Below are 21,632 nucleotides of genomic sequence, written 5' to 3'. Positions count from 1 at the left end.
GATTATAAAATTCTACAAGCAAAACAAGTTTTGCTTCTGAGAATGACTATAACTGATGTTATTCTAACATGGCTGAGTGAATCACCTCTAGTTTGCATCTAACACTGAGGTTCAGAAGAATAGGTGCTCCTCCGCCTAAGGCCTCAGTTGGGCTGGTGGTTTGAGATCACACCTAACAGATGCCAGTAAGACTAAGCTACGCACAAATGTGGAGTAACCTACTTTCTCTTCATTTATATCCAGAAGAAAGCCATAATGGTTAGCCCCTTCAGCTGGGACATAGCATCAAGTTTACCAGTAATTTTGCTGTTTGATTAAATTAAATTAAGTTTCTTAGCTTTTCTAAAGCTAACATAGAAAACAACTAATAGCTATGGAAAACACAGCAGCTTGCCTGGGGTGGGCTCCATGGACAACTAGATGTTTTGATCCATAATAACAAATTTCTTAGGACAGCGAGACTTTCATCAGCAGACCTCTGTTTTCAGAGTTAAGCCTGTATAGTGTTCCACAGTTTTACAGATTAGGAAACTGAGTCACAGAGTATTTCATTGGCTTCATCATAATTGCAGTCTTGGGAACAACCAAGAACTACCAATGTGCTATTCCTCACAGTATATCTTGGGTCATGAAGCATCACTTATTTCCAAATAATTCAGTGCTCTTTGGATATTGGTTGCTTCATCAGTAACTTCTTAAATTAATGATTTGATATGCTTTGATTTCTAGCTGATTTTTTACTATGGAACTGGAGACAGCTGGTGTCCACAGCAGTACTACGATGAGATCAAAATGGATTTTCCAGACGGGGACATTCGACTTTGTGAGAAAGGGCTCCGCCACGCGTTTGTGCTAGATGCCAGCAAGGAGATGGCTGCCATGATTACAGACTGGTTACAGGATGATCTGACCAAATTATAAACATGGATTCAGTGATTAACAAGAAAATGATGTAATTATTTTGTGAACGTGTAATTTTATGTGAGAGAGTCTGTCCTATTTTTTTCTGTTTATTATAGATTATGGCTTGTTTTCTACTGAGATGTTTTAGAGAAAGTTAAAGAGAGACTGGCTGGTCCAAAGTATAGTTTTATTGAATCAGTGGTGATGTACCTTCATCCTGTGTCTTCAGGACTCTGCAGGACTTGGCAAAGGGTGGAATATTTATTGTCTGCTAGCACTCTAGACAGCACTGACACTAGATTCACTGGCTACAAGTGTACCTGAGTTACTACCACCGAACCCACCTGCTGGAGAACTGTCAGGGATGGGTTTGGGGTAGCCCAGCTAGTCTGCTTTAGAAAGAAGTATCAGGCTGCTCTGTATGGACAAAAATCCCCCTGTGGATGGATCCTGGCAATGGATCCTGGTATGCTGTGAAAGACCTGGCCCTCTCCACGTGTCTCATCCATCCATGTATCCCTGGTGCATGACAGCCAGAACAGCCCAAGGCCCCAGGACAACCCTAACGTTGTCTCCTCCAGGTCAGATGGGATTGGTGGTCAATCAGAGGTCGGGCTGCGTTCATGATGAGTGCAAGGGAGATGTGTAGATGTGTAGGGAGATGTGCAGTTTCTTCACGTCTCAGAAGGAGTTTAGGATGCTGCCAGGACTCCACAGGGTATTAAAAATACCATAAGGTAACTGTGGCTGCCAGTGAGAGAATACTTATGGAGCTCTTGTCTGGAACATGGCCAAGTGTTTCTTTTTTTTTGGTTGACTGTAGAGAAGGTAAAGGATGCTGGTCACAAGTGCCAGTATTAAAAGGTTAAAATGGATTGCAGAATCCGTATGTAGCTACTCATAGGTGGCCCAGCTCTCCTAATGAAGTCCATGAGAACAGTGTTTGCTCAGCAGCTTTAAAGAATTAAACCAGTTTTGATGTATGCCTAAATTTCAGTTCTTTGCTCTAAGGACTGAAGTATGCCATTTTCTGCCAAACCACAAATTAGATAAGTCCACCATGAGAAAGTGGCTATTACTGCCATTGTTGCATGGTCGCACCCATGAGTTGGCATGAAATGTTACTCTTGAGAACCGGAGCCTTGCTGTGGCGCATTGCTGACAAGTACACTGTTCCTCGCATTTGTTCATCCCGCTCCTTTACAAATAGCAAAAAAATAGAAAAAACACATCCTACCAGTTGTGGTAACAGAAGAAGCTATAGGCGATAGCTAGAAATGAAAATAATGTGAGGGGAACAGAGCCAAGTGTAATCAGGAAAAGCTTTCTCGCCATGAACCTGTGAAATAAACTCCCTCTGGAGTTCATAGAGACATTTATAAATAAACAAAACACTACAGAATATAGTCAGGGGAAGTCCTGCCCTTGCAAACAGGTTAATTTAGATGATGCATTAGGTATCTAACTCACGTGATTTATTAACAGGTTTAATGCGGTACTAGTGAGAATGGTACTGGAGAACCTTCGCTGTGATGCAGCAAGGCCAATTAATTCCTTGCTTTTCTTACACAATTATATACACACCTTCCATTTCTCTCTAACTCCCCCTGGCATCTTTCACTAATATTTAGAAAAAAAATGTAATAGAATTCTGTTTCTGGATATTTTGGACTAGTTTTCAAACCTGCAGACAGACAGTGGATTTAAGTGACCTTCTTTGCATCAGAAACTGGTTTAGCTTTTGAGACTAGCCAATGGATTTCTGATTACACTGCCGCGTAGCGAAACAGATAGTGATGCTCGAAGCAGAAATGTTGAGACCATAGTTGCAGCAGCATGGGGAGGAACCAGATACGTTCAGAGTGAAGGGACTGTGCCCATGCAACTGATTCTGTTTAGTGGAGAGTCACGGGACTTCCCTTCTTTCTACAGGGCCATATTCAGTCATGATCAAAGCAATTCTTGTGCTCACTTTAGAAATCCATAGTTGTGTGTGTCTGTGTGTGGTTAAACAGCCCCCAGGTGCCGGCATGCATTCCTGTTGGATGGCCTTATGGCAGATGCGAAATGTTTATGTTGGCCTAGGTGCTCCCTGGGGCAGAGTGGGGTGGGATGTTCACACACGTGGAGATATATATATATGTACACGTATATATATACACACATGCACGTTTGTATGTTGGCAACATAAAAAATACAGTTCACCTGGTTGTTTTGGTTTACGCATTGATCTGGTTGAACAAAACATTTGTTCTTCAAAGTATATGGAATCATGTAATCGAGCAAGGACTTTGTAAATGTTCAGCTGTTGTAGTGGATTTCCTGAGGACAGAAAAAATCTTGCATTAACCAAAGATGACAAGCAACTATTAAGGCCTGGAAACTGAAGCACCTATGAGAAGCAGTTGTTTACAGTGCATTATTCGTATACTTTGTATGAGGAATTAATTTAGCAATACTTGTACTTGACTTGTGTATGCCTTTTATACAAATGTTAATCCATTATAATAAAACCTACTGACTGCGTTAAGACCTAAACTGAGCTTAGATCTGGTCAGTGATGAACAGATCTACTGCAGGATAATGCCTTACGATTTTCTTAAATGAATTTTCTCTAAGATTATCAAAACCATTTGATTCAATTGCTACCTTCCTCCTAGAAGCTGTTACTGTAAGGCTAAGATCTGAAAATTTGCTGTTCTGTTCATTGCAAAAAAGCACAGGTCTAGTTTTCACAGCTGTATTTTCTAAGAGGAGCAGATCTCACAATCAGTGAGAATCCAGCTCCCCTGAAGCCCGTGGTGTTCACCATGACCCCACGCAAAGAGTGTCAAAAATGTTTATGGTCCAAACGTGCCAACTTACCATGAAAACCCGGTGTGGTCTTGCCTATTTTAGACTATTTTAGAGTGCTTGGGAAACCTATCGCACATGACTTGACTGTATGCAGTAACACCTAATCTCTGTCATTCACTTTTGTGCTTAATTCTCACCACGCAAGTAGTCCTGCTAGCTTCAATGACTTTGACTCATGCTCAAGTGTTTTGCTAGATCGATACCTTTTATGAAGAAGTACACAACTCCAATAACAAAAATAAAGACATGGTAAAATGTAACTTGATGCTTTATTTTGATAACTTGTTTAGTCTTAGTTCACCTTCTTCATTACTTCATGCACAAAATTTTACAAAAATACTTGCCAAACCCCAGATTGCACATGTGATGTAGACATCTGCTAAATGCGGAGAAAAGCAGCGGGTGGTAGGCACCTGACTCACTTAAGCGTTTTTATCCGGAGCCACTCCAAAATAATCAGTCAGTGTTTCCCCTTGCTCCCTCCAGGTCCGCGTTTGCTGCTTTGAATGAGCTATAGAGTGTGTGGATTAGTGAGGTTTGTCCCTTCAGGAAGCCTGATGAGTGCTTGCCCGGTGTTTATGGTGAAGAATTTGGAGTTGGACTCCAACCTAAACACCAGTTTCTTGACTCACAGGAGATGGATTGCATACATGAGCCACAACAGATAATCTCTTCCCTGCAGTTGAGGTCATTTACATATTTATTTTACAGAAAATGGGTTTATATGTGCATCCACTCCCCCTCCCTTTCTTTGGTCTAGATAATTGCCAGCAAAGGCTTTAAACAAGATGTTCAATGTTATCATTAATAAAGTTGCTCAAACTATTACTGGGTTTGGATAAACTTACTAGACCCAGGAGGCTTGTTTTACTCTGTGTCACAGGTCACACTCAGACTCCCAACTACAATAAGTTTCTGAGGCTCTTCACTTGCAGGGAAATGTTCTCTTTCCTGGCACATTTACAAAATAAGAATCCAGAGAGCATGTGTGAGTGACCAGGAACTATTAAAACAGCATATATTTCTGGAACAGCTGATGGGGTTGGAGTGCAAGCAGCAGATACAGCAGTAACAGTACAAGCCAGCTGCCAGAAGTGATCGTTGCTCTCAGTAGCATTATGCAGAAGTTATGAAACAGGCAAACACGCATGCTCAGATGGGACAGGCAGGGAGAGATTTAATTGAAGATTGTTTTCAGGCTCTTATACTGATAGTAAATGGCCTCGGGTTTTCCATTGCACCTACTGCAGGAATGTGCTTGCAGGACTGTAGTTGTGTTGTGGGAAGCAGTTTGCAGCAGCTGATAAAATGCAGAATGTCGTCTAAAACGCCTGACTCGCTCTGTGCCTGACTGCAGCGTTTGCCAGTCCGGCACTCGACGGAGACTTTTTGCCATCCGATTTGAAGCGATTCAAAATGAAAAAAGCAGCGGGGGGATCCCCCACCTCTCCCAGTTTATGAACATCTTCAACAAAATCACCTTAAAGCGCACAAGTTTTAAAATATGCTGTGCTTCATATATTAAGAGAAATCCTTGTGTATGAAGCTGAGATGGCTCAGATTTGGGAGAAACAGGCTTTCCCAGTGTCAGGACTCGGCTGCCCCTTTTTCCTGACAGGCACACTTACATTTTGATAAGGATCCAGCTGTTCCAGTCTCACTTGTTAGAAACAGGAATACGATTTATAGAATATAAATGTTTTGAAGTGCTAACATCATCTGCTGTCCTCATGCAGGGGCTGCTGGAACTCATCAGTGTTTATTAGGAAGGAACCTGTATTTTCACCCACCAAAAAAAAAAAAAAAGCCACAAACAAACAGAAAAAAAAACAAAACACAAAACCAAAACCAGGTTTTTAAGCATCCAGAGTGAACTGGAGGGTAGAACTCCAATTACAGCCCCAGTACAGCCTCCATAAAGTCAATAGGATTGCACACAGGCTCAGGGAGACCCAAGTGATTGATTGACTGGGACTATGCCAACAGAGGTGATATGACATGAACAAAGGGCTTCAGTACAAGAATATTATGCGCAGGGCAGGAGTTTCCTTCTATGCTCGTATCCCTGCTAGTTTGCACCAAAATAGGACAGTCCAATGCAGCTGGATTCCTGTGCAATTAACACTTCGTGATAATGAGGCTTCACATCTTCGTAGTAATGAAAACAGGCCTGCCTAATATCAGTAATTGAAAATAAGATGAAATGCTCATCCTAGACTACTTTGGGACTGCAGCTGATCCTCACAGCAAACACATGTCCCAGTGATCTCCCCGCACAGCTTCTGAATTGGTCTGCATTACGGAGAGCGGCGTGGGATGGCACATGAGAGGCTTCAGGTAAATCTCAAGCAGATGCTAAAGCCTGGTCCAAAACCTACTGAAGTTAATATAGAAATTAAAACTAATTTCCCTGGACTTTGGATTAGGTGCTAGGAGGAAAACTGGCACTCCAAGCAAAGTCGAGCTGGCTCACTTAACTTGCCCCCGATTCATAGAGCAGTGCTCCCAAAATAGATATCTAAATTCCCTGCCTGATCTAACTTGGATGCCTAAATGTAGGGGTACCAGATCTCCCTCTGGAGGTCCTGGCAGGCACCAACTAATTTTTTTACTACGTAAGAGGCTTAGACATTTGCCTTAGGGTTAAGTCACTAGGTGCCCAAGTCAGACTGTCCTGTTTTAGCAAGGCTCTGAATTTTCTGACATTGTGTCTGTGTGTGACCTTGGGCATCTCACCTGTCTTTGCTGTGCCTCTGATTTCTCTCAAAACTGACCATGACAACGCTTGGCTTTCAGAATATATATGAGGAATAACTAGTTTATGTTGTAAATCGCATGAGTAGTCTGAAGTGCTGTGTTAGTATTATGGACTAAAAGCCTGTCTCCACTGAAGACAAAGCTACCACTCCCATTGATTTCAGTGAAGACATGATGGGACTCCCGTGACTAACCATTTGCTCTCACCCTTCAATGGTTTGATGAAAATAAGTTGTTAAGATAATACTTTACTGTAAAACTGCATATGGAGTGGGCAGGGGGCATGGGGGCAAGTGCCAGCCTGTCTCCCTCCAGATGCCCAGCCTCAGAACTTGTGCCAAGAGACCCACCTCAGCCAACGTGACCGTAAATGAGCATGCGAGGATGCAGGGTACTGCCTGAAAGGTGGCTCGTGCTCGCTCTGTCACTCCATGCGCCACTGGGAATAGAAATCACCGTGCCTCGCTCCAGCTGAGCCACGTGTGGGTGTGCTTAAGATGAAGGGACAGCCTAGAAAATACCAGTCTTGAAAGAATTAATTTTTAAGTCCTTCAGGCAAACTTCTCTCGTCAGTTTTCCATGTGTTTCTCCTGGGTTTTGAAAACCGAGGTTGCTCGGCTGTGGCTGAAACACACACCTGTTGCCTTGAAGACTCCTTTCATGCTTCCAAATGTGCCTCGCTCCACACCTGCATGTTCACGGTATTGCGTGTGGTGGGGATGTGGTGGAGGCAGTCGTAACCCTGTCGCCTTCACTGACCGTCTCCAAGGCAATTTGGTGATGTCCCTTGCAGGAGCACATGCTAAAGCAACTCACTCTCCCTGAAACTTCTGGGTTTGCCACTATAAAGTCCTAGTGAAAGCAGATGAGAAAAAGGTTGTATTGCTATTTGACAGCCCATTCCTGAACGTGCATGACATTAATCTAATGTGATGGACTAAGCTAATCTTACAGATTCCCTGCTTTCTGGATGTCCCATAACTTTTAAAGTTCACCTACCAGAAATGCAAAAGTATTTCATGTCCCAGGTACTAGATGTATCATCATACCGGTGACACGTAACAGGAATGAAACTAGCAGACCTGACCTGGGGGGAAAGAACTCTCTGCTACATTTTCCAGGTATTTTTTTCATTTCCCATATTTTGAAATTCCTAGTTTCTTCCTCATTTCCTAAGAGGATTTTTTTCACCAGCCCTAACCAAATCAGGTTCCTCCCTCACCCCTCCAGAAGACTGTCACCTTGGGCTCCCTCTGTGGGGACCACAGGGAGCCGGGCACCTGCAGGGGCGGAGTCCTGTGCTCAAGTCAAACCCATCAGGCCAGCTTTCTGTGACCACAAACATGATGTGAGCAGGGGATATTCTTCCAGCTCTCGTATTTACCCCCTCAGTTCAATGTTTCTGAGCCTCTAAAGCTTTCTATTCAAGTCAATGGAGAGAATCCTGTTTGGCTGGCTGGAGCTGGGTAGCTACTAGTCAAGGCAGGTGAACCACGTTCAGAAACATAGGGAAGAAAAGGGATGTACATTTTGACGATCAATCCTTCACCAACACTTACTGTTCTTTGTCTGTTTTCTTGGAAAATAACCTGAGCTTGCCAAGGAAGGCAGTTTAAAATGAATGGCTTTTTCACTTTCAGTTTTAACATCTCAGGTAGCCCAGGAAGTAAAGGTGACTTATGAAGGCTGCTCTGAAATGAGCCACCTGGTTTTGCCACCCAGGCACAAGTCTTCAAAAGACAAAAAAATCTTGCAGAGATCTATTTATCAATAAAATATTTAATAAACTTATCTGTACAAAATATTAAAAAGGTTATTGAAGAGTATACAAGAATACTTATTTAACAAATATATACTGCTATATAATATATTCAAGAAAATATAGATTGCTGTTTACAGTTCATTTACAATCCCATATGTACAATCTATTTAAACTTTAGAATACATACAAACAATGCATTTACACCATCACTTACAGAACTATCTTCTTTAGAGATATTTCACACACTCAGACCTGAAAAAGCTGAAGAAATACATGGATAGTTTAGAGGCACACACAGGGATATGAGTATTGCTTCAAAAGTTATAACTACTAGAGATACGGCTATTGGAAATGCGAGTCCTTTTTCATTTTTTGATATTTTCCTTTCTAATCAAAGAAAAGAACTATAAAATATATATAATCAAAGAAAAGACGTATAAATAAAACCACGACTGACCAGCAGAGAGGCTCGTTTTGTCAAAGGAGGTCCAGATAGTGTTGACTTGACTTCAGAAAAAGAGCACACGGTGATGGGATATGTAGTGACTTAGCAAACTGGGTCAACAAGCAGGGCTGACGTTGCTCCTGCCTGCACCTAGAATGGGGAGCACCAAGAGCAGAGCAGGTCTTTCCTGCGCAAGCTTGCCTTCAGTTCTTGTGAGCAGCATCTCCACGAGCTTTCCCAGTGAAGAGCCGCAGCGCAAGATGGAGCTGGTGACTCCAGGTGGGCAAAGCCCCTAACTACTCCTCAGGTTGTAAGAGCTTGATTTGCAAAGGCACTGCACAAATGTGGCTTCGACTGAAGCACATGGGAGCACGGGATGTTCAGCACCTCATAACTCAGACCCTTCTTTTTCAGCGCTATTTAAAAGGTTAATTACTCACAGCACATGGGATGAATGTAATCAGAGTGATCACCCCCCTCCGTGGCCAAGGAGGGGACAAGCTGCCCCTACAAAATGCCCCATCCCCAGCTCATCGCCGCCTACACGACCACTTAAACTTTGGCACCTCTTTGAGGACTAAAGACCAGCCCCTCCATGTGCGACCACCCCTTTTCCTGGCCTCTGGATGTTATTTCACGCTCTGCAGCTGGTGGCTGAGCCCCTGTGAGCTCCTTGGCACTCGGCAGCTCCCAGCTCGCACACAGCTCCCTGGGATGACCAGCCTGGGAGCAAGGCAGCCCTAAACTTTGCCTCTCGGTTTTTTCCCTCCTGCTCCCCCACTCTGTTTTCACCGAGGCAGGATAGAGGAAATAAATGAAACACCATGGGGAACGCTACCATCTCCTGAAAAACTGGGACCAAAGCCAACACCAAAGCTCCCAGGGATGCCAGGCTTGACCCAGCCTCTGCGTCTCATTCATCTGATGGTGGAGACCTCGGTGGCACCAGCCAGGTTGACACCAAGGTAAAGTGGAGGGGAAGGGAGACCAAAACACTCCCACCTTCCATCAGGAAAGTACTTGAGTGTGTGACCTGTTGCAAGCAGGTCCCCTCCTCCCACTGGCTTCAACCCTGCCAGACTGGACCCCTCACGGTCCCCTGCTTGAGGGCACAGACTGTGCCCCAGCCTCCTGCTGCTGAGACTCAGCCTTTCCTTCCTTGCTCTCCCCCCACCCACTAAACACCGCAGCAAGTCTCCACACTCCCCATCCTGAAAACCCAAAGTATGAGCACAAGTATCAAAGCAGAAAAATGAGTTCACAAAATGTATGAATGAACTAATAAGTGGTGACGACAGAAAGACGAAGAGCAAAACCTGCTGAAAAACCGCTGAAAAATGGCTGGGTTTCGTTTTCAGACATTTCTGGGAATGGATCAAGCTTGGCTTTAAGATTTTTCAGTACCAATCTCCATGCAAATGTTCTGCTGCCCAATGCTTCCTACCCTAGTCTGCTCAGCCAAAAGATAGAGTGCACCAGCCAGCCTGCCGGTGTGCTCCTTCCCACCAACACGTAAATCAGGCTCCTCTCCAGCACAGTAAATTCGGGGGGCTGCTTGCGCACTGGTGCCAGTAAAAGGAAAAGCAGCTGCATGGGCTACATGTCTTGAGATGCAAGGCTGCAAAACATCCTTTGAGATGTAGGGTGGGATCCTTGGTCAGTGGGTCACACCAACAGGAGTTCCAAATTCCAAATGTTGGTCATTTTTCAAAGGTCCAAAACACTTGCTGATAGGGTATAACTGATTTTCAGAGAACATCTTTGCACCTCTATGTACTATGCAAAACACTGTACTAGGTTAAAGAGCCTTAAAGCCTGAATGCAGATGGTTTTACCATGGAAGACATAAAGCAGCTTATGACAAAATTCAAGGTGTCACATATACCAGCCTGGTGAAACATCTCGCTTTTTTCACAGCTATTAATTCAAAGACTGGAAAGGCAGAAAAACTCTCCCCGCACCACGCATGGTCACAGGCTCCTGACCGTCAGCAACACCCCATCCACGGGACAGCTACTTCCCCACTACTCTCCCCAGCATGTTTTCAGGGAGGACACGCTGCCAGAGGTGAACACGCTGCTACGCTCCACTCCTGCCACCCAGCATCCCCATTCAGACCCCATGTAGCTATAGATGGATTCCCGCTGCCAGGGAAGCTGCTCTGATGCTAGTGGGACACATGCGGTCTCTCCATCTGCTGGTCATGTTGACTTAAAAGAAGAACCATGCCGCTCAAAGACCAGAGCTTGGTTTCGCCCACACAGGTTTTCCTGCCCACCCACCTCTCCAGAGGCAGATGTGAAGAGTGAGAAATTCACACCACAGCTCCAGGTTCACCCAGGACAGGGGACACAGCAAGCAATTTGGTGGAATGGCCCAACCAAGGTCCATGTGATAGCTCTTCAGTCTGACCATCTTTCGCATCCAGCGGCACAGCCCCATTTCAGGTGTCAACCCCTGTGCAGTACCCAGGCTCTCATTGCCATTGCCCCACACAGGTTTTCTTCTCCACGACACATGGCTGTGCTGCCCCAATGCAGACAAAAGAGAAGGCGCTCATATTTCAGGACATGCTCATCAGTAAACCATAACACTTCCCACCAGGGTCTCTCCAGCGTGAGTATGAGCTGGTTGGTGGATTGGTGTTTATAACGTCTGTCGCATCAACATATGTCATGCATTTTCTGATGGACGCTGAGGATGCTGCTATCGCAGGCAAGCTCATCAAGCTGAAGCTCACAACAAAACTCCTGATAACTCTGGAGAGCAAAGCCAAAGGTCCCATCAGGGCCCCAGGGTGCTCTGCTCTGTTTGCCCAGCTGTAGCCCTATGGAAGCCACATCCCCAGGGCATCCTAAGTGATGCCCCAGCCTCGCTCCTCTCTTCCTGCAAGAAGCAGTGCTGCAAACAGCAGTGTGTCTGTTGTCTTGTGGGGGCCAGCACAGGCGACTCTCCCTAAGCACACACTTTTGGGTTTGTGGGATAAGGACCTAAAACTGCCAACAGTAAAAGGAGCTGCTTGTTTTGCAATGGGAGTGTGACCAATAAATCACCACAGACCTACCCAATTTTCTCCAGTAGCAAGAGCTGTGTAATCAAGCCATGAGTTAAAATCCATATGGTGTAAATAGACACAGAAGTCGCTGGCCCTAAGACTTCAGCAGAAGGCTTAAGGCTTGGGGTTTGCTTTTAATCAGAAGTGGTGCCTTTCCAGTCTTTTCCTTATGAGCACGCCAAGCATCAGCAAACAGCCGAAGAGGACATGGCTCCGTCTGCCAGTGCTGACCAGAAGTAAGGCCACTGGGATCAGCACAGCTATGCCAGGGCAAAGCTGCTGCGAGCCTGAAGCAAGCCCTTTTCCATATGAACAGCCTTCTCCCTGCCAGAGGATACGCATTTTACTTCTGCCATTGGATTTGAAGTATGAAGTAAAAAAAAAGGGGGGTGGGGGGGTGGGGGGGGAGGGTTATAAAACCTGTGATTCCTGGGAATTATATCTAGGCCAGAAGCACCCTGGTCATCAGTTAGTTAAACAGAGCATAAAGCCATTTTGCTTCTGACTGTCCCTGCTATGGGACTCCACTGGACAGGGGCGTTCAGGACACAGCGCAGGCAGCGGCTTGAGCACAGGCTTTACTTTTACAGACCTCAAGGAGCCCAAGGCAAGGCACACGCACCAGTCCTGTCCCGATCGTGTGTGCTTCCCCAAATCACAGCCCCAGCACTTTCAAGTCATATGGGATCGCACTGCGAGTTTCCCTGCTCCTGTGCAATTACGTTCCCATGTAAGAGGGGAGGGAGCCAGTTAAGCATAAATACATAGTCCTTTTCAAATGTTTAATATTTCTAGCTTCACTGTAATTATATCCTGCAGATAAAAATGGTGCTGAAGGTCAAACAAATCCTCCAGGAGAATATGCTCTGCATGGAAACTGTGCTTTTTTAACTGGAAAGGTTGTATAAATACTGCAGATTGAGAACATATAATTATCCATTAAAATCACTCTGCGTCTACTGAATTCACATTTGTCCATGCTCAACCTCTGGTCTCCTATTTATAATGTTTACATGTCCCCAAAAAATCAGCTCAGGCAAGAGGCAACTGATCAAAAATACATTTTTCCTGGACTGTTTCTACAGCATTAGAAAGTGACACTCTATGGACCAGCTCTGGGGCTGGGGCGCTGGGCTGGGTTGTGCTACCACCTCCTGCAGCTGATGCCCTGCTTACGTGCCTCCGAAGGCAGGATTTGCTCTTCCGTGTCCTTTGCAGACGCATCCCCACGTTGCTCCCCAACATGGCAGGGATGCAGTATCTCGGCTGTGGGAACCTCCCTCCCCGGGAGAGGCTTTTGCACCCCACTGGAGTCTCAGCACCTCCGTTTGCAACGGCTCCGATGACTGCATCCCAAGCCTAATCCTGCTGTTTGGGTGCAACTTCTGAACTTGCATGGGGACGGAGAGGCAGCCCTTGCTGCCAGCACGTGGGGATGCGAGTCCATCCTCATAAGGGAGGACTTTTGCCCTGGAAATACTCCTGCAGGAGCAGTGAGCAACGTGACTGCCGAGGGCTGCAGCCGATACACTTGCCCAGGGTGGCAGCAGCACAGTTCCCCACCGAGACCCCCAGCCCCCTCCCTCCAGCCTTGCCCTGCTCAGACGCATCCCCCCGGAGCAGCCCCAGGCAGGGAGCTGCCCTCCTATCCCTGGCCCCTTAGAGATCTTTCACTGGGGCAAGGAGAAAGAGGGTCCAATGCCATCCTTTGCCCTCCCATTGACCTCCGGAGGTTGTTTGCCCAGTAAAGGAACAGATACTCTCTTAGAAGAGTGGCTGGCATGGGTACGAATGCAAAAGACCACATGGCTGGTGTGAGGGGCAGTGCTGGGCTCATCCCGCAGGGATGAAGTTTGCTCTCCAGCACTGGCTGGGCATGGAAAGGGCGGCCAAGGGGCTCCTCAATGTATGCACACCCTCGCTCTCTGCCAAAAACCAAACATGCCTGTTTAGGGAGAGGTGCCTGCAGCCAGGAGAGCCGGGACTGGTGTCCGCATGGGGCAAAACCACAGAAGGCATCGCTGCCAGCAGCGGCCTCTGTGCTCTCCCCAAGTCCTCCCCATCCTCGTTTATTATAGCAATCCAGGCTAGGAAACTGCAGCAACTGAGCCACAGCTTTTCTTGCCAGGGCCAGCGAAGCCATCGTGGGGTGCAGTGCCCCAGCAGTGCACAGCACCCCAGCCCTGGGCTCAGGGTAAAGCATCGCAAAACCCAACCCATCACTCTGCTCTCCATCGAGACCTGAGGTGGGTGACATCTGTCTGTCCATTCCCAGCAGCTGCGGCTGAACAAGAGCCACAAGAACTGGGGGTCACTGCTGTTGGCACCCCCTCAGACACGGTCCTGCAAGAGCAGGTCTCAGGCCACCTGCTCAGACAAAGCTCACAAGAGCCATCAGCCAGCGGGGGCTGCCAGGAGCTATAGATATATCTTGCCTGGATTTGAACTGCCCACGAACCTCCGCCACAAATATTTGGAGGAATAGAAGGGGGTAAAAGAAACGAAAATTTTTTTTAAAATTGTCTCAGCAGTGAGAAAAACTATCAAGCAACCAATGGCAATTGAAAAATTAGGTACTTTGAAAGCTTGGTAACTCTAAATGACGTGGTGTTTCCAGAGCCAGCTGCTCCGGTGCTGCTCGTGCCAACCTCCTTCCCTCCACCGCCTGCTCCTGCTTTTATCTGTGCTAAAGCTGAGGGTAAGAGGAAAGCCATGAGCCCTCCTGCTGACCCCTCCTCACCCACTTGCTGTACCTCGCCCCCCCCAAACATCAACAGTGAGAAAACCCACCGGCACAGACATGCCCCTTCCTCTCCCCTGCTAACCTCCATCTCAGAAAACCCCCTGGGTAAGGGTACATCGCACTTAACACATATTTACATTCACGCTGAGGAAGGGAGCTGGATTTTCCTCTTGGATATGCAGATGCAATGTAAAGCCGGAGGGGCCCCACGGGTGTCAAGGGGGCTGCACGAGACAGGTACCACATTCACCCGTCCTGAGCTGCCGCTGGCCGCAGCCTGAGGCTGTAGAGCAGACCTCAGCAGGGCAAGGACGGAGGGAGGCTGGGGAGGGGTTACCCAGCGGATATAGCACCGTTATTGACGTGCACAGTTACTCCCTGCTGGCGTACTCTTTTCTTGGGGGGTCAGGAGCTGTTGGACCCTCACCGAGGCTTTGCTGACCTTTGAAATCATTTGGACCTCAGCAGAGTTCTTGGAGGTGACCCCCTCTCTGCCCTGGCTCGGCTCAGAGACCCCTATGAAAACACCCCTGCAATGAATGATGACTGGCTTCATATAGAAAAAGAACCCACATTTTCCAGCAAGGTTTTATCTCCTCCAAAAGCAAACTACTGTTGCTAATGAACACTGATGTTTACACACCGACACCTTGACCACCAGTAAAAAACAAACCATGAAAAGCAAAATCTGTGCAAATACTTCTCTGGTCTAAGCCAACCCAGCCATGAAGCTGAAGTTTGGTACTAAATGCCACTGAGGTGCAGCAGAGATGCTTCTCAGCATCCAAAACATGCCTTGGCATGGATGCAAGGCTTCTCTGATTTAAAGGCATAATTTATACTCGGCTCCTGACTTACTAAAATCCTGTAGCCCTTTCAACATGGGTCAAAGCGCCCCGCTTTACCTAGCAGTCTCTGAGGGTGGCATTCAGCTGTTTGCATGGGAAATGTCCGTTCCTGGTGGATCGGGGCTCCCTTAACGGAGGGGGAGAGACAGGCGCTCCAGGGATGGAGTTCGCTGGGAAATCGGTGCCAAAGTAAGGTAGGGTGGAGCTCAGTGCTTTTATAGAGATTATTTGGAAAAATAAGAACCCAAGCAAAATGTCCCTTCCCTGGGGAACTTGGGACCTTTGCTTCTCTCCAGACACACTGGGAATGGCTGTGTGACTCACGGACTCAACACTGGGCACCCAGCGTGCCTTGGAAATGGGGTTTGGGCAGGAAAGGGAGGGGACCTACCACCCAGTACCTCCTGCAGGACATCGGCAAAGGGTGACAGTGCCTATGCCAGCGCTTCAGGCCACGCAGAGCCATGGCATATCCAGTTAACGCCTTGCAGGGCTGTTCCCATCTCCATCACGAGTGTGAGCTTGACTTCAGACCTGACTCTGGCATTAGCCTCCAGTTATGGGGATCATCTTTCCTGTCCCCAACAGCAGACTCGCAAATCTCTCTGCACTGCAAACAGGCCTGGACCAAATGATTTCAACCTCCCATGGCCATGGGTTCTCCACCCCCCACCTTCCCCGGGGGATCCCTCATTTTCCCCCCAGGAGACACTTCCCCCCCCAAGGGCAGCGATTTGAAGGCAGCCAGAAAAACTCCTTTAACTCCAGGAAAAGAGCGTTCCCACCCCCCTCCGCCCCACCGCTGCAGCCGGAGGGTGATGCTGGTCTGATCCCTCCACGCGGCAGCCACTGCTCCGTCCCCGCCCAGGTTGCCACCTCCACCAAGACAATTTTGGCCAGACATTTTCCAAAACCTTTGGGAAAGAAGGTGTCAGCTCAGCATAGGCAAACCAAGCAGATCAGGCAGAGCTTGGAGGCTGAGCAGGCATCCTGGGGGCTCTGCTGGGCTGTGCCACCCCTCCCCATGGGGAGCATGCAAGGCATGGAGATGGGGGCAGCTCGGAGTGGGGAGCCCAGCCTCCCGCCGCAGCACATCATCCCTGGCTGAGCCCCAGAAAACCCAGCGTGGGTGGTGGGGGTTGCTCCTTCTTTGAGAGGACCTGGGGGTGGCCAATCTACAGCCTCGCTCTCTTTGGGGGGGTATCCCCTGTCTCTCCTGGAATCATGCCCGGGGGACCCCAGGAAGACAGGGGACACCTGCTCTGAGCTTGGCTTTTGGAAAGGCACACATCAAAATGTGCAGGTATATATATATATTTTATATATATATATATTTATATTTATATATATAAAATGGGGCAGGGCTGCTGGGCAGGGCAGGCCAGGGTGGGGGGGGCAGAGCTGCAGAAATTGCTACCTGCAGCCACACGTCTCCACGACCATGTCCTCGTACTGTTTGTAAACCACATTGTTCCCGGAGTCTATGTAGAGGATGCTGATGGGGCTGAGCTTGGAGGGCACGCAGCAGCTGGGGGGGGTGGACTCTGGGTCCATGGAATTCATTAGGGTCTGGATGATGGCGTGGTTGGTGGGCTCCAGGTGAGAGCGCAGCGGGAAGTCGCAGACCCCCTCGCAGTGATACGCCTCATAATCCAGGGGGGCGATTATCCAGTCATCCCAGCCCAGCTCCTTGAAGTTCACATGCAGGGGCTTCCTGCTGCAGCGGGTCTTCGCCTTCTTCCCGTGGCCTTTGCCCCCGGAGCGGGCGGCGATGGTGGTCCGTCTCTTCCTCCGCTTGGGGTACGCCTCCTGGCCAGGATCAGGGGGCTCCAGGAAGGGGGGGCTGCCCAGGGCCTTGATCTTATCCCGGATCTCCTTGAAGAGGTTCTCTTTCCTTTGGGTGTGGGAGAAGGCCACGAGCAGGGCTCGCTCGTGGGGCTGCGGCCGGGGCTTGCTGAACCCCAGCTGCCGGGGCGGCAGGAACCTCCCTGACTGATCCGAGATGATCCTCAGCAGGAAGCACAGCAGCTTGCCTGAGGGAGATCTCTCCCTCCAATCCCGCAGGGCTTCCCAGACATCAAACACCTCCCATCTGGAGGAACCCGCATCCAAAATGTCTGCAGCCCTGGAGTCCAGCAGCCGGGGCTCCTCGCCATCCTGGCTTGGGCAGGTGGAGAGGAGGAGATGGTGGAAGGTGCCTTCGGGGGACAGGGCCAAGCTCCGGTTTTCGGGGAGGGCGCGCAGGACCCGCAGCTCCGCACCCGTCACCTCCTCTGCCTCAGGCAGGCTGGAGATGTCAAAGAGGTATCGCTGCTCAGAGGCGGACGGGGAAGCATCTGGAAGAGATAAAACAAAGAAGAAAAAAAGGAAAAAAAAAATATGAAAACCCAGAAAGCTGAAGCCAGGCTCGTGTTATGGAGGTGCAAGGGACACAGAGCTAATGGGGAGATTATCGTCTTGCAGCAAGGCTCGCCGAGCATCCCAGCAGGGACACAGCCTGTGTGCCCTGCATCTGGGTGTGTCACCCTGGCTGGAGGCACCAAAAAAGAACTGGGAGGAGAAGGTGGAGAGGGAGGGAGGAATCATCAGCATGCATCCCCGCATCCCGAGGTGGCTTCTCTGTCTCCTCCCAGGTGTCTCAGCACGCCTGCTGCATCGCTATCCTGCATCACTGTTTCGGCATGGAAAGCCACATCTAAACCTGCACAGCGCAGCCCCGTCCCCAGGCAGCAGGTTGTCACTGATTTCTTCTGCCCCAAGCGTCGTCCCACCACAGCCCGGGCCATGCCAAGCAAAATGCTGTGAAAAATCTCATTTTCCCTCGGAGGCAGGCACAGGCGCACACGTCAGGGACGCAGACGCTGTGTCTCGGGGTGTCTGATAGAGGTGCTCTGCACAGAGCTGAAAGCAAGCCCAGCTGGGAATTTGTCACTATTTTTGGTGGATCCAAAGCCCAAACACAGACTTGCACAGTTTCTGGCACCGATTAAATATACTTGATGTGAATTAAACAAAAAAACCCAGAGGAGGTGGGGTTGGGAAGAAGAGATGAATGAGTTCTGGGAGAGTTGTTTTGATTTTCCCCCTCTCTAACAAGAAACCTGATCTGGGCATGCTGCAAACATTGCTGCTGCACCCGAGGCCCCCGACCCGCTGCCAGCAGAGCCCTGCCCGACACCCCCACACTGCAGCCCCCTCCCGCCGGCACCACCGCTGGGCTGCAGCCTGCACCGCCCTCCAAAGGTTCTTCTCCCCTTCATTGGTTATTATTAATGATTTATTATTATTATTATTATCATCAACGTCATCATTATTATCATTATTATCACTATTATTTTAAAAGCAGATCTAAAAAACCGTCGAGGAGCAGATAAGGGGATCCCTTTGAACAGTTCCTCTGGTTTCTTTTGGCGCTGAAACTTCCCAGGACCTGTGCGCACTTTTCCCCCAGCTCCCCCAAGCCGGACACTGCCCACCCTCCCGTCGGAGCATCCTCCCCCTCTCCCGCCTCGCTCCCCCGCCGTTTCCCCACCAGCTTGCAGCAAAAATCTCCCCGCAAAGGCAGGGTACGGCCCCTGCTCGTCCTGGGTTTGGGATGGGGTTCGGGGGGCTGCGGGGGGCTCCGCACCGCCGGCTGCCGCTCTCCCACCCCGGCGACAGGCACGGGGTGAAGCTGGGGCCGCTTTTCAGTTTCTCTTTCAATTTTATTCGATCGGGACTTCATTTTATTTTCTCCAGCCGAGCGAACTTCGCCGGCAGGGCGCAATGTGTACATATACACTCATATATATGCATGTAACATACACCGTTAAGTGGGTATACGCGTTTAATTGATTATTATCACTCGACCCGCGGCTATGAAGGAGGCAGAAGAGGGGAGGAGGGAGAAGGGGACGGCGATGCCGAGCTCAGCCGGCTTCGGAGCGCGGCGGCAGCCCGGGGCTGAGCTGCCCCCATGGGGCACCGCGACGGGACGGGACCGCGGCCGCGCTCCCTCCCCGGCCCGGCCCGGCCCGGCCCGTCGCCGTGCCCCGGGGGGGGCGGGGGGATTTAGGCTGCAAAAGCTCTTGACCTGGCAGCCCGTCCCCAACAGCATCCTCAGTCCCAAGGGCCATCCTCGAGCCCGACTGCATGTGCAACCCCAGCCCGGACCCCACGGTCCTACACAGCCTCACGCTTATCGCCACCGGCAGCCCTTTGCCCAGCTCCAGGCGCAACCCTTTTCTGTCCCCATCGGGACCCCAACCCCGCGCCCCAGCAGAGCCCCGTTCCCGCCCCGTCCTCGTCTCCATTCCCATGGGGAAACCCAGACCTCCATCCCCGTTAAACGACGGATACGCAGCCCCTGCCCCGTTCAGCTCCGTCTGCGTCCCCACGCGGTACCCACCCCACGCAACCGCCCCGTGCTCAAACCAAGGCACAACCCCGCTCCCCAACCAAGACACGAGCCCCGTCCCCACGCACGACCACGCACGACCCCATCCCAGCCGCAACCCCGCGCCCAGACCGACGCGCGAGCTCCACCGCCGGGCGCAACCACGTCCCCAAACCCGCGCTCAGAGCAACGCGCAACCCCGTCTCCATCCCCAAGCCCGCGCACAAGCCGCAGCTCCATCCCCAAACCCGCTCCTAAGCCCAAGGCCGTCCCCATCTCTCCCGCCCCGACGGCGGGCTGCCGGCGGGGCAGCCCCGCTCCCCGCTCCCGCCGCTCTCCGCGCTGCGCGGGGGATGCGCGCCCCGCACTCACCGCTGCGCGCCCGCTCCGCGAAGCCCGTCACCGTGTCGGCGCGGCGGCCGGGGGCGCGGCGGGCGGCCAGGCGCTGGTAGAGGGCCACCATGTAGTGGTGCGGCACCACCGTGCCGTTGCGGAGAGCCCCGTCCCTCCGCGGCGGGGAGGAGAAGGGGGAGGCGGCGGCGGCGGCGGAGGAGGAGGAGGAGGAGGAGGCGGAGGAAGGCGCGGCTGCCGAGGGTCGCTGGGGAGCGGCCGCCGACGGGCCGCGCACGGCGGCGGCCTCCAGCCCGCGGCGGAGGCGGCAGGCGCCCAGCAGGCAGAGGCAGAGGGCGGCGGCGGCGGCGGCGCGGAGGCGCATGGCGGCGGGCCGGTGCTCGGCGCGGTGCTGCTGCCGCCGCCGCTCCCCGCCCGCTTTTGAACATCGTCTTCGCCCGCCGCCGCCGCCGCCGCTCCCCGCCGCCGCTCCCCGCCGCCGCCTGCCGCCGCGAAGCGCCCCCTGCCGGCCGCCCGCCCCCCGCCGAGGCGCCGCCCCGCCCCCGCCCGCAGGTGAGACCCCCGCGGGTCCCCCCGCCCCGCCTTGCAGGGGGACACCCGCGCCCCCGGGCGGGGGGGGAACACCCGCACCCCTAAGTCGGAGGGGAGGCCTCCTCCCCACAGCCCCCCGTGCTGCGGGGGGCACCCGGGCCTTATTTGCGGGGAGGGGGGGAGCCCGACCCTTATTTTGGAGGGCGGCCCTCGGTCCCAGATTGGAGGGGGGACGCCGCCACCCCTATTTGCGGGGGAGGCCCCTCACCCCATGTCGGAGGGGGGCCTTCACCCCGTACTGGGGAGCCACCCCACACGCCGTACTGGGGGCGTCACCAGCCACCCCGTATTTTGACCGGGGGATCCCTGTCCCATGCTGGGAACGGGGCAGCCCCAGCTCTGGTTTGGGGGGAGGAACCACCTCATATTTCGGACGGGACCCCCCGCCCCATGTTAGAGGGGGACACACGCACACCCCCGGCCATTTAGGAGGGGACACCCCACCGCCCCGGTGCCGGAGGGTCCCGCGGTGTCCGCGGGGGTGGTACCGGGCGGCGAGGCCGGGAGCGGCCCGGGGAGCGTGGAGCGACCAGCCCCCAGGGTCCGGGCTCCTCCGCGCCGCCCCGCGCCCCCCGCGCCCCCCGCGCCTCCATCAGCCCCGGTAATTCCGCCTCGGGAGACCGACACCGGAGCAAAACAAAGCCCCGGCCGGGCTGCGGGCTAATGTTTTCCCTTGCACGGAGGGTTTCCTTGGTAAAATTCAGATGTTTCCTTGGGTCTCGATTAAAATAACAAAGTGGGGTATTTACTAGGATGTTATTTCAAGTCTCTTAAGTCCCTGGTTATGTCTGTTGCGATTTCTCCGCAAATACAAAAACAAGTGCTGCGATGATTTATTTGAAGGAATGTAGGTGTTTCGCCAAAGCAAACACAGCTTCTTTTTTTTTTCCTCTCCCCCCCCAAACAATCGCTTCTCACGAGCATTTGTCACTGCAGCCTCTCGGAT

The 21,632-nt window shown here is 51.1% G+C and overlaps 2 protein-coding genes across 3 annotated transcripts in view; one reads left to right on the top strand and one right to left on the bottom strand.

Annotated features, from left to right (window-relative positions):
* Positions 1-4,019, top strand: part of LDAH (lipid droplet associated hydrolase) — a 129,641-nt gene extending 125,622 nt beyond the window's left edge. For both annotated transcript variants that reach the window (XM_064448122.1, XM_064448121.1), the window contains one exon: positions 730-4,019. In XM_064448122.1, the coding sequence (XP_064304192.1) occupies positions 730-921 (192 nt within the window). In that variant the 3' untranslated portion in view covers positions 922-4,019. The remainder of the gene's footprint in view (positions 1-729) is intronic.
* Positions 4,020-8,279: 4,260 nt separating this feature from the next.
* Positions 8,280-20,569, bottom strand: GDF7 (growth differentiation factor 7). Its single transcript, XM_064448123.1, has 2 exons — positions 20,117-20,569; positions 8,280-17,705 (listed from the first exon to the last, which is right to left on the bottom strand). The coding sequence occupies exons 1-2, from the start codon at positions 20,457-20,459 to the stop codon at positions 16,783-16,785; spliced, it is 1,266 nt and encodes a 421-aa protein (XP_064304193.1). The 5' UTR covers positions 20,460-20,569; the 3' UTR covers positions 8,280-16,782.
* Positions 20,570-21,632: the final 1,063 nt, after the last annotated feature.

The sequence above is a fragment of the Phalacrocorax carbo genome, chromosome 3 (assembly GCF_963921805.1).
Source record: "Phalacrocorax carbo chromosome 3, bPhaCar2.1, whole genome shotgun sequence".
Lineage (NCBI taxonomy): Eukaryota > Metazoa > Chordata > Aves > Suliformes > Phalacrocoracidae > Phalacrocorax > Phalacrocorax carbo.
The sequence above is the reverse complement of the archived record's forward strand: the minus strand, read 5'-3'. Positions and strand labels throughout refer to the sequence as shown.

Bases quoted from the DNA above. Each gene is read 5' to 3' on its own strand.
- GDF7 (XM_064448123.1), bottom strand. From the start codon at position 20,459: ATGCGCCTCCGCGCCGCCGCCGCCGCCGCCCTCTGCCTCTGCCTGCTG. The intron at 17,706-20,116 runs GTGAGTGCGGGG...TATCTCTTCCAG, and splicing joins CGCGGAGCGGGCGCGCAGCG to ATGCTTCCCCGTCCGCCTCT.